Source organism: Ailuropoda melanoleuca, chromosome 6 (assembly GCF_002007445.2).
Source record: "Ailuropoda melanoleuca isolate Jingjing chromosome 6, ASM200744v2, whole genome shotgun sequence".
In the NCBI taxonomy this organism is placed as follows: domain Eukaryota; kingdom Metazoa; phylum Chordata; class Mammalia; order Carnivora; family Ursidae; genus Ailuropoda; species Ailuropoda melanoleuca.
Window position 1 is genome coordinate 74,462,543 of NC_048223.1, and position 11,714 is coordinate 74,474,256.

Sequence of the window (11,714 nt, forward strand, 5' to 3'; positions counted from 1 at the left end):
AGCAGGGAGTGGGAGAGGAAGAAGCAGGCTCATAGCAGAGGAGCCTGATGTGGGGCTCGATCCCATAACGCTGGGATCACGCCCTGAGCCGAAGGCAGACGCTTAACCGCTGTGCCACCCAGGCGCCCCCGTTCTGAGTTTCTGATTCCATAGGTCTGGAAAGCTCTTAGCTGATGCTGATGCTCCTGGTGGGGGGCCACAGTGGGGGATCTGCCACAGTCGAGTCTCACCTCTTGCTGTTGTCTTAATAACCGCTTTATGGAGATAGAACTCACATGCCATACAACCCAGTTATTTAAAGTGTGTAATTCAGCGGTTTTTAGTACATTCACAGAGATGTGTAGCTATCACCACAGCCAGACATAGAACATTTTCATCACCCCGTTTCGCTCTCCCCCAACCACAGGCAACCGTGAATCTACTTTCTGCCTCTATGGATTTGCCTGTTCTGGACATTTCATAGGAATGGAATCATACAATATGTGGTCCTTGTGACTGGCTTCTTTCACTCAGCATGATGTTTTCAGGTTTCATCCGTGTTCCAGCACAGATCATTAACTTCATTCCTTTTCGTGACTAACATTCTATTGTATGGATACATCACATTCTGTTTTTGGTGTCATGCCTCATCTAAGGTCATGAGAATTTACCTCTAAGAGGTAAGTAGATTTCTTCTAAGATTTTACAGTTGTGACTCCTTATGTTTAGTCTTTGATTCATCTTGAGTTAATTTTCATATATGGTGTGAGGTAGAGATCCAACTTCATTCTCTTGCATGTAGATACCCAGTTGTCCCAGCACATGTGTTGAAAAGACAGTTCTTTCCCCATTGAATTGTTTAGGCGCCTCTAAGAAAATCCATTGACTGTAAATATAAGGGCTTATTTCTGAGCTTTCAATCCTGTTCCATTGATCTGTCTATTCTATGCCAGTACTATACTGTCTTAATTACCATAGTATTGTAGTGGATTTTGAAATTAGGAAATGAATTCTCCAAGTATGGCTTCTTTTTCAGAACTTATTTTGGCTATTCTGAGTCCCTCGTATTTCCAAATGAATTTTAGGATTAGCTTGCTAATTTCTGAGAGAAAAAAAAAGCCAACTGAGATTTTGATAAGGATTTTGACGCAGATCAATTTGGGGAGTGTTGCCATCTTTTGATGCGTGAACATAAGATGTCTTTCCATTTATGTAGGACTTCTTTGATTTTTTACAAGGTATTTTATAGTTTTCAGAGTGTGAGTTCTATGCTTTTTATATTGAATTTATTTGTAAGTAGCTTATTGTCTTTATGGTATTATAAATGGAGTTAATTTCTCAGTTTCATTTTTTAGTTTGTTCACTGTTACTATATAGTGATACAGTTGATATTTGTATATTGATCTTCTATCTTGCAACCTTGCTAAACTAATTGATTAGTTTTAATACTTTCTTTAGTGAATTTCTTAGAATTTTTTGTTTACAAGATCATGTTGTATGCAAATAGAGATAGTTTTGCTTCTTCCTTTCTAATTTGGATGCCTTTTGTTTAATCTTCTTGCTTCATTGCCCTGGCTAGATCCTCCAGTGGAATGTTAAGTAAAAGTGGCTAGTGCAGACATCCTTGTCTTGTTCCTGATCTTAGGGGGAAAGCTCTCAGCCTTTCACATTAAATCTGATGTTAAGTGTGGCTTTTTTGTAGATACTCTTTGTCAGCTTGAGAAAGTTCCCTTCCATTCTTAGTTTATTGAGTGTTGTTTTTTTTTTTTTCAGGAGGAGATGTTGAATGTTGTTAAATGCTTTTTCCATGTCTGTTGAGATGATTATCGTGGTTTTTGCCCTTTATTGTATTGACGTGATATGTCATTTTAATTGAACTTTAGGTGTTAAACCAACCTTGCATTCTGGGATAAATCCTATGCGGTCATAGTGTGTGTCTTTTTACGTTGGTAGATTTGGTTTGTTGAGGATTTTTGCATTGGACTCATAAGAGATCTTGGTCTCTTATGTCTTTGTTCGGTTTGCCATTAGGGTCCTGCTGGCCTCACAGAATGTGACTGTCTCACTTTTGCAGATGAGACCGAAACCTCGAGAAGGGAGAGGCCATCATATGAGCATTAGTCAGCTGAGGCTGCCACAGCAAAATACCACAACCACATGGCTTAAACAACAGAAATTTATTTTCTCATATTGTGGAGGCTGGAAAGTCCAAGATGAAGGTTCTGACCGGTTTGTTTCCAGTGAGCACTCTCGTCCTGCTTGCATATGGCCGCCTCCTCACCGTGTCCTCCTGTGTGGACTTTCCTGGGTGCCTGGATGTGGACAGATAGTGGGGAGGGAGAGAAAGAGGAAAGGGGCTGTCTGGTATCTTTTCTTAGAAGGATACTAATCTTAGAGGTCCTGAAACTACTGGTAGAGAACAAAGAAAGAGCTAAAAGCAACCTCAGGCCCAGCAGCTGGGATTTCACAAGCCAGTTTAAGAAAGGCCTTTCTAGGGTTTCCATTATAGAACCTTGCTAAATGTGCCCATTTGAGAGAAAGGAGGGAAGGAAGGAAAGAAAGAAGCAAAAATTAAAAAAACTACTGTCTACGTGGTTGGCATTTCATAAAAGAAAGGCTATTTTAGTACCAGGAAAGTAGAATAGACGTGATCTCGGAGTAGAGAAGAGTTCTTGAATAGATTTATGTTTCTAAGTTCCTATGGACCGTGAAACCGATTATGGACCCAGATTTGGGAATCACAGCTTTTAATGACCAGGTTGCTATGTCGTTTAGCCAGAAAGGCAGAATGTCTTTCCTCCAAGGTCACCCTGTACTTGACCTGGCCTGGCTAGACCCGGAGCGTGTGTCCTGCCTGATGTCAGGATGGCCTGAGCTGCCCCAGCCGCCTTGGGATTAGAAGGGGCCTCCGGCCTGCTCCATGCATGCATGTGTATAGACTCTGGAATGGCTGCATTGTTCTGGGCTGACTGGCAGAAGGAATGTGAATGTAGGAGTTGGAGGAGCCTGGGTTCCAACAGCAGTCTTCATCCTCTCTGACTGCCTGTGTCCCCACCTGCCAGGCCGGACCAATACTGCTTCCTGGCAGGGCTGTGTGTGGGAAGGACACCAGGGACCGGAAGGAAGTACAGGGCTGACACACGACAGGTGTTCAACTAATGGGAGAGCTCTGAGGATCACTGTAGGACCAGAGTGTCCTGTGACGTCCCTGTAGCTTCAGAATCCCCACGGAGACCGTCAGATTTTAGTGCTAAGGGACTGACAGAGCATCGTCCCCTCTGTTGACAGATGAGCTAGAGAGCGGGTTGTCTGGGGTCCCACGTGCGTTGGTGTCAGAGCGGGGCTGAGAGGCAAAGATTCTCACTCCCGGCCCCCAGCCTCGAAAAGGTGTTTCATACCGCCCAGCACCTGGTCCTTGTTTAGATTTTCCGTGGGAGATTTTAGGTTTCACTAAGCCTTTTTGTGGTTGGATCAGGATCCCAAGAAGAGCCACAGATCCCATGTGGCTGATGTGGCCCGTGGAGTCTAGAGCTTCCCCCTCCTCTTCCCCTGAAGCGTCACCCCAGAGGTAAGCGTCACCCCTGAAGTGTCCCCCCGGGCTGCTTACTTGGCATCTGCCGTCCGGACCTGGCTAGTTGCACGCCTGGCTTTAAGTGAACTGCGTCATAGCTCCTCGCTTCCTGTCCATGGGCAGAGCCGGCGGTGTGATCAGATCCGGCTTGGTATTTGGCCGGCATGGTCACGGGGGATGCTGTGGGCTGCCACGGGGCTACAGAAAGCCCCGTGGTCTCTTTTGTGACCTGGCAGCTGCTGGTGCTTGTCCCCTGGATTCTTTATTTCACTGAGGTTTTGCAAAATGCTGAGAGGCTGGCTCTCTCCTTCCCTCTCCATTAATGAACTGCAGTCATTCCAGAAAGATACGTCCCGCCGAGGTGTGGTGGAGGCAGGAAGGCAGGGCCAGAGCTTGGTTTTTCACTTGGCTTGCTCGTGTGCAAAGGAGGTGCTTCTCTAAAGCCGAGGGGAAGGATGTAGGGTTTGGTGAGCCCTCGGGTTGCTCCAGACTCGGGTGAACCTGGAGTCTGTGATGAGGGGCGGGTGGCCAGGGTGGCCTGGGAGAAGGAAGACAGAGGGGCTCCTGAGGGGAGGCTGGGAGTTGCTAGAGGCCAGTGCTGGAGGCCAGGGGACCCAGCCCCCACACGTCCCAACTCGGAAACAGCGTGGGAGGTGCTCCCATGAGGCTGGCTGTACATTTTCTCGTCCACGGTCTGGCTCAGCCCTTACTCTGTGTCTGTGCTTGAGGAAGGGCCGGCTGTACCATCACATCCGTGTTTACATTTGAGCAAGGGAGGCCCTGGGCTTGCCCAAGAACCCACCACTGGTGGATGGCAGGAGGAGAGCGAGACCTCAGTCCCAGACCCCCAGATCGGGCCTCTCCGCCAGGCCGCCCTGCTGCCCGAGTTGGAGGAGGCAGGCTCACCTCCCCCCCACCTCAAGCCCTGCTGCTGGGGGCGAACATCAGAGCTAGAAGCCATGATCCGTGGCTTGTGTTCCCAGCCTGAGAAGGCCAGAGGACAAGAGCACGTTGCAGACTCGGGCCACAGGCACGGGGGAGATGGGACCAAAGCCACACGCACATTCTCCACAGAGACAGGCCTTCCGTGGTACGACTGCCTTGGCCCCCCTCTCTGCCTGGGCCTGTCCCAGGCTCCCTGGCCTCTGCAGGTTGCAGCCCAGCACTGCGTCCTCCACTCTCTAGAGCGTCAGTGAGACCGAGTGGGGGCCTGATCAACCCTACGTATGTGAGGGGGCCAGAATGCTCAGGGCATTTCAAAAACCACCGCAAAAGGCAAAAGGAAAGAGAAAGCTCTTTGAACTAAGCCACTCTGTGAGGTTGCGATAGAGGTGACAAGGCTGGGCCCCAGGCTGAAGAGAAGGCTGGGCCCCAGGCTGAGGAGAATCCGGGATGGCCACCAGCCCACGGTGGGGACACCATCTGGTGAATTAGTTGTTTCCTGCTGGGTCTGCAAAGGGAAAAATATCTGTGACAGAAACCAAGGTCAGGGCTCCTGGAGGAAGTCCTGCTAGAATCATAAATGCCAGGGGCCTTTTCCTTAGCCTTGGCCGGTGACGTTAATTCTTAGTGTTCTGTGTTTAAAACAGTCTTATGTGTCTACCCGACTGTCCCTTCAGAAAGAGTTTGAAGAAAAACGGAGATAAAAGTAGCCACACAGAGAGAAATAAAATGTCCTTTGGTCTCGAACTGAGATTTCATCTATAAATCTCTAACTCTGAGCAGTGCTTTTTGTGTTTTCTAAGACCTTACTCTTTTTGTCTCCGTTGGTCCTCAGAGCAGCTGGTAAGGAGGGGATGGTAGGTTTTACGAGGCCATTGTATTGAGGAAGACACTGAGGCCTAATGACACCGTGATCAGCTAGAGGCAGGACCAGAACCTATCTCCCAACTCCTCGGCCTGTGTTCCTTTCCTCCCCGATGGCCATGACCCAGGGGGCACTTTTGTTGTGGTGGAAAAAGGAAGGGGCAGGTGAGGAAGCCACCAGGCCCTACCGCACAGGCCCCCCTGGGTTGATGCAGAGTTGCCAAAAGGTCAGAGGTTCAGCTCGGTGCCCCCAAAGACTAAGGGTATTATCTTCAGAAAAATACAGAGTGAGACAGCTCCAGCTCTGAGCCCCAGGTGGGGTCCTTCTCCATCTCTCCATGACTCTGGCTTGGCCACAGTCGTTCCCTGGAGACCTCATTCCAGTAGGTAATGTGTCTCCAGGGCCCCGGCTGTGCAATTAGAGCAGCCCTGGAATGCTGCGAGCGTCACATAAAATATGATGGAAGGAGAGGGCTGCTTCCCGAGGCTCTTTCACACCCAGCCCAAGATAGAGCCGGTGGGTGGGTGAGCGGCTGCTCGCACAGTGTGTGTGTTGTGTACGTGCATGTGCGTGCACGTGTGCTGCGTGCATGTGTGTGGTGTGTGTGTCATGTGCATGCATGTGTGCACGTGTGTGTCGTGTGCATGTATATGTGTTTACGCACATGCATGTGTGTCCTGTGCATGCCTGTGTGTGTGCGTGTGTTGCACACACGCACATGCGTGCATATGTGTGTATGTGTAGGGCACGTGTTCTCAGCAGCTGTGGGCTCTCTTGCTTTCTCCTCCTTCCCACTGTGTGGCTGAGCCGGAGCAGTCTCCGCCCTCCAGGGGGACTTCCTGCTTTACCCTGCAGCAAACATGCCCTGAGCACCTCCGTGAGCCGGGCTTGTCCTAAGTGTGCATGCACCATCAGGCTTGGAACTTTCAGTGGTTCCAGAGAGGTCTCGATCTCAGCCTGTACACGCCCCATCAAGGAGAGCCTGCCCTTGTGCTCGCTGCTGACCCTGTTAGCTTGTGGTTGTCACGGGGGGGGATTCTGCTGCTCATGTCTCCACGGCTGGGCCAGAGCTCATCTCTGAAACGCTGACTCCCAGACCTTGCCTTGCACAAGTAGGGCTCCACAGACATCTGTCTAGTGAGCAGACGAATGGGTGGAAGGTTGAATAAGTCATCATTTGATTAAATAGGCAAACTAACTGCTACCCTTCCTTATACCTTTTTGTTTTTTGTCCACATTGTTGGTCTGCCAGGAGAGGGTGCTCTTCTCCAGCCTCCCAAAAATGCCCAGGGTCTGAGCTGGAAACCCCGGAGTTCAAGCGGGGCTCTGCTAGGAACTTCCCGCACAACCCTGGGTGAATTGCTTTGGCCTGCCTGGGCCTCTCCTTTCCCATCTGTCACCTGGGTCACGGTTGCTTCTCCACCTGCCTGGAAGGGTGGCGGTGAGCACAGCCTGGGTACAAGCTGAAGTGGGATTGGGGTGTGTAGGGTGTGGTGGGCAGGGGGCTGGGAAACCTGGCCAACTTGCTAGCTTATGTGCAAGGCAGTGGGCTCCTGAGGACCATGTCTTGGCACCGAATCCCAGAGCCAGGCCTAGCGGTAAATGATGTTTCTGGAATGAACGGCACACAGAGAAGCCTGTGGTGCCAAGTTTAGTCCTTTCCTGCTTTGAAAGTACTGAATAAAACGTGTTCTTTGGGGGCGCCTGAGTGGCTCAGACAGTTAAGTGTCTGCCGTCGGCTCAGGTCATGATCCCGGGGTCCTGGGATCGGGCCCGTGTCAGGCTCTCTGCTCAGTGGGGAGCCTGCTTCTCCCCCTGCTTGTGCTTTCTCTCTCTCTTAAATAAATACAATCTTAAAAAAAAAATGTTTTCTTTGGAAAACTGGCTAACTTGTCTATGGGCCAAGGGGCATTTTCTTTGGAAAACCGGCTACTTGTCTATGGGCCAAGGGGCATTTTCTCTCTTCTGGGGACTAGGGACAGAAAGCTTCCTTGTGCTTGAGGACAGGCCTGAGTTCAGGCCTGAGGCCAGAGTTTGCATGGACTCATAGAAAGCCCCTGGAAGTGGCTGGCACTGAGTGCTTGGGGCCAATGTCTGACGAGGGGTGGGTGGCACTGAACTTTGAGAAGGATGGTGGGGTCGGCGCTCTAGGACCTCGCCCTTAGAGACCAGCCATCTTTGAGGGCTGTCAGCTGCCTGCCCAGCTGGATGGCAGAGACCCCAGGCCATCCATGCTCATTCCTATTGAGTGGGTCAGGGAAAGGGCAGCAGGCAGACTCCAATAACGGGGGTGTTGTCTGGCTTGGATTGACTCGGGCCCTGAGCCTGGCCTCCCTGGCTCTTCTTGTTTCTCTCCTTGGGCTCTGTTTGCCCATGGCCTGGGCTGCGTGCAGCTCTCCATGTGACCCCGGCAGGTCAGTTCTCCTCTTCGACCTCGGTCTCCCCTTCTGGAAAGCAGAAGGGTTGATGTAGGTAACCCCAGGCAGTCCGTGAGGCAGGGTTTAATAAAAATGGGAGGTGGAAGTATCCGTAAGTCTCCGATTCGGCAGATGTTTCTTGTACGCCTCCTGGGGGCCAGGCACTGGGCTGGTTCTGAAGATGCCTTATGAACAGCACAGGGAACTTCCTGCCCTTGTGGAACTCGCTACTCCAGGGAGGGAGACACACAAGGAACAAGACGCAAGTGAAAGTCACGTGTCAGGTCGTGATCTGTCTGTGGGGTCCGGGGTTGCAGGTTTACATGGGTTCTGGGTCAGGAAGGGGCTTGATGAACAGGTGGCGTTTGAATACAGACCTGAGGGGGTGAGTGGGGGAGCCATGCTGACATCCAGACCGAGGGATACGGCAAGTGCAAAGGCCCTGAGGTGAGGGCTTGCTGGTATGTTTGAGGGGCAGGAGAGGAGGTCAGAGGTTACAGGGGCAGGGGGCAGGGGGATGGGGCCTGCTCCGGGATTGCTGGGATGATTACACAGATGTCAGCTTCTACTCTGAGTGCCAGTGAGGGTCTGTACAGTGGGTTGAGCAGAGGAGCCAACTTAAGGTTCTGGCAGGCTCACTCTGGGGCTCTGTTGGGAATAGGCTGCAGGAGTGGGGTGAGGGGGGCTGGGGAGGCCAGTCAGGCGCTGTCACTGAGGTGGCCTGAGGGGGTAAGAGGCGAGCAGCAGCTGGGAGTGTTTGGAGTCGTGGGCGAGATGCCCTGACTGCTTGGATGTGGGGCTGAGAAGGGGCGAAGTTAGGGAGGGACGCCAGGTTTTGGCCTGAGCAGCAGGAAGGATGGACATTAAGAGGGGCGCACATGGGGACCACTGGGCTTTGGGGTTGTTCAGGAGATTCGCCTGGGCCCTGCTTCGTGAGTTTGAGAAGCTGGAGCGATACCTACCTGGAGTCCTCAAGCATGGCAGCATGCTTGGAGCTCCATTCAGCATGGAGTCTGGATTCCCGGGGGTGGAGGCGTGCACGTGGGGTCCCCGGTGTCCTGTCCGGACTCTAGATTCCTGATGGCGTTGGAGGCATGAGACCGGCTGAGCTGGTCTGGGGAGTCAGTGCTCATCCACTGGCTGGGTACCTGCTAGATGCCCAGTGACATCGACATTCAGGGTGGTGGGGAACAGGGAAGATGTAAACCTCGTTATAATCTGGTGCCCACCCCCAGGCTTGTTTTCCACACTGATCATTCCTTGGGGAGCAGAGGAGCTGGAGGGATGAGTGAAGCAGGGCCTTTCCAGGCAGGAGGAAGGCAGGGGGTTAAGGTATAGAGGCAGGGGTGAAGCAGGGGGTGTTTGAGCTTGATGATGGCGAAAGGGCCCAAGGCGGTCAGAGTTTGGTGTTTGGAATATGTGTCCCAGCTGGGAACTCTGACATTGGGCAGTTACTCAGCCTTGTCCAGCCCCATCTGCAAAATGGGTGCCCATCTCGGAGACGTTTTAGGATCTAATACTCAGCTCTGGGTGTGACACGCTCAGCCTGGCAGGTGCAGATGGGAGACCCCAGACACACCTGGGGAGGTGCATCAGCCCTGACTCAGTGGGTCTCCTCCACGTGGCGCAGGAAAGGGCAAAGCTTCCAGAGAGCCATTGCTGGCAATGTTGGGCCCACATGGACACCGGCTGACCGTAGGCCTCAGAGAGCCGAAATGCCCAGCACCCTGGCCACCGTTCCTAGGCCCCTTCTATTTTAAGGCTCAGTCCCAATGGATGAGGAAGCCTTGTCCAGCTCCACCGCAGCTAATGACAGCCTGGCCTGCCAGGCCATTTAAAAACAGCTCCACTATTTTTATCAACAGGAGGAGACTGGCCTAGCCTCCTCCCCAGACAGTGCCCACATAGGGTGATTTTAAGGAAACTGGGGCCTTGATAGAAAGATGGGTCATTGTCTCAAATCACAGACTATGATCGCACAGGATGTGCCCACGGAATCTTCTGGAGGGTGTCAGGTGTCACCTTAACTTGCGGTCCAAATTTAGAGCTAATTCTACCCTACCTTGCCAGTGGGGCTCGGAAGGAATCCCTCAGCCTGTCCACCCTGAATAAAGCCTTCACCCTGGCTGCAGAGTCCCCGGGGAGCGTCTCAGGCCCCTGACACGTGGGCCTGTGCCTCGCAGGCTCTGCTCTGAGGGGTCTGGGCTGGGGCCCCGGAGTGCACGTGCCAGGGTGGCAGGCTGGGCTAGAGGAGGGAGTGGGCTTCCACAGTTGGCTGCCAGCCCGGGTCCCCACCTGCTGGGCACCGTCCTCAGTCTCTGTGCCGCCCCACGGGCTGCTTGCTCTCTCCACGCCGAGCCCCGCTGGCCTGGAGGCCCAGCCACATCCCACAGTCTCTGGGAAGCCTGTCTCTGGTCACGTACGATCCCTTCTCTCCCCGGCACGTCACCTTGTACCATTCTAGAAGGCGCTCAGGATGGCTTGTTAAAAACACCAATGCCCCCCGAGCCAGCACATCTCTTTCTTCCCTCAGCCGCTGTGTCGTTTGTTGTGCCCCAGCTCTGGCGGCCTTTCTAGGAGCTCTTCCAGCCTTGGGGAGGGTGGGGCCTGGGCTGGAGCCGGAGGGCTGCATTCACCCCCTTCTGCCCCTGATCCTGAGCCGTTTGAGAAATGGGCAAGGAAGTCCGTTAAGGACCAGTCGGGGTCAGAGGCCAAGATGGGGGTCCCCCTCCCAAGAAGAGGGGCTCTTACCTGCCTGTGAGCCTCTGGAGGCCGCAGAGCCCCGGCCACGGCGGCCGAGGGGAGGCCGTGCTGCGCCTGCAGTCAGAGCCCAGATGGCTTGGCCTTGCCGTCCGTTGGTCTCCCCTGTAACCTGAGCCGTGGCCATGCCTTCTCGAATCCCTGGCTCCTGTCCCAGCCCCAGTGCTGTGCGTGTGTCTCTGTGTCCATGGTGTGGTGTGTCCGTGCGTGGGGAGGACAGACCCCGCACCGACCCCCAGCCCGTGCCATCGTCCTCCAGGCGAAAGCGGCCAAACGGGAGCAGGAGGCGGCGAGGCTGCGGCTGCGGAGCCTGCAGTACCTGGAGCGTTATGTGTACCTGGTGCTCTTCAACGCCTACCTCCACCTGCAGCGGGCTGAGGCCTGGCAGCGGCCCTTCAGCTCGTGGATGCGGCAGGTGAGAGGCGCCCCGCGCGGCTCCCCCGTGGGCAGGGCTGTCGTGTGGCTCTACGGGAAGCTTCCACGAACGGGATTGTGTCTCGTTCCGTGCTGGGTGTCCTGTCTGGCGTCTGCACGTGGGCGGCCGCTGGGAGAAGTTGGAGGCGTGAATCAATGAGAAGGGACAGGAGGGGTGCGGGGAGCAGCGCAGGGCCGTGTGCCAGGCCAGGCCCTGCTCTGGGCATCCCCAGGGCTGAGCCGACCTGGATGCTTTGTGCCCATGCTCATGTTCGGCCCTCCCCTGTGCCCGTGTGGAGCAAGACAGCGTGGTGGCCTGGCCCCTGCCACCTTCCAGCCATGACCTGGGACAGGTGGACCCTTCCCTCTAGCTGTCCTCAGCATGACGGCGGAGATCGTCTTGACGCCGTCCCTGCACCTGAGAACGTCGTGGTGGGGATCCACGAGATACACCCGGTGTCGTGTGCTGGGCCGTGGGTCTGGTCTGCCATACGTGATGGCTGTTACTCTCCCGCCGGGGAGAACTTGTTCACGGTCAGCCGCGAAGCTGGGTGGTTGGCTCCAGAGCTCACCATGTCTGGCCTGAGATGCCGCCCTCTCACTCCCCCTCCACTGTCCTTGTCTCTTCTTGGCCTCCTGGTTCCTCTAGTTCTTCCTCCAGCTTGGCTGGTTTTAGGGGAAGAGCAGAGCTGCTGCCTTGGCACCTCTAGGTCAGGAAAGAGGCCTTCGCCCCTTGGCAACGTGGCCTGTGATTACCCCTCCACTG

At 53.9% G+C, this 11,714-nt stretch overlaps 1 protein-coding gene across 8 annotated transcripts in view; it reads left to right on the forward strand.

The window, feature by feature from the left end:
- Nucleotides 1-11,714, forward strand: part of PALD1 (phosphatase domain containing paladin 1) — a 113,692-nt gene that overhangs the window by 55,801 nt on the left and 46,177 nt on the right. For 6 of the 8 annotated variants that reach the window (XM_034662630.1, XM_034662629.1, XM_034662628.1 and 3 more), the window contains one exon: nucleotides 10,794-10,949. The exons of 1 other annotated variant lie outside the window; for it this stretch is intronic. In XM_034662630.1, coding sequence (XP_034518521.1) covers nucleotides 10,794-10,949 — 156 coding nt within the window. One more of the 8 variants, XM_034662634.1, reaches the window with a different exon arrangement.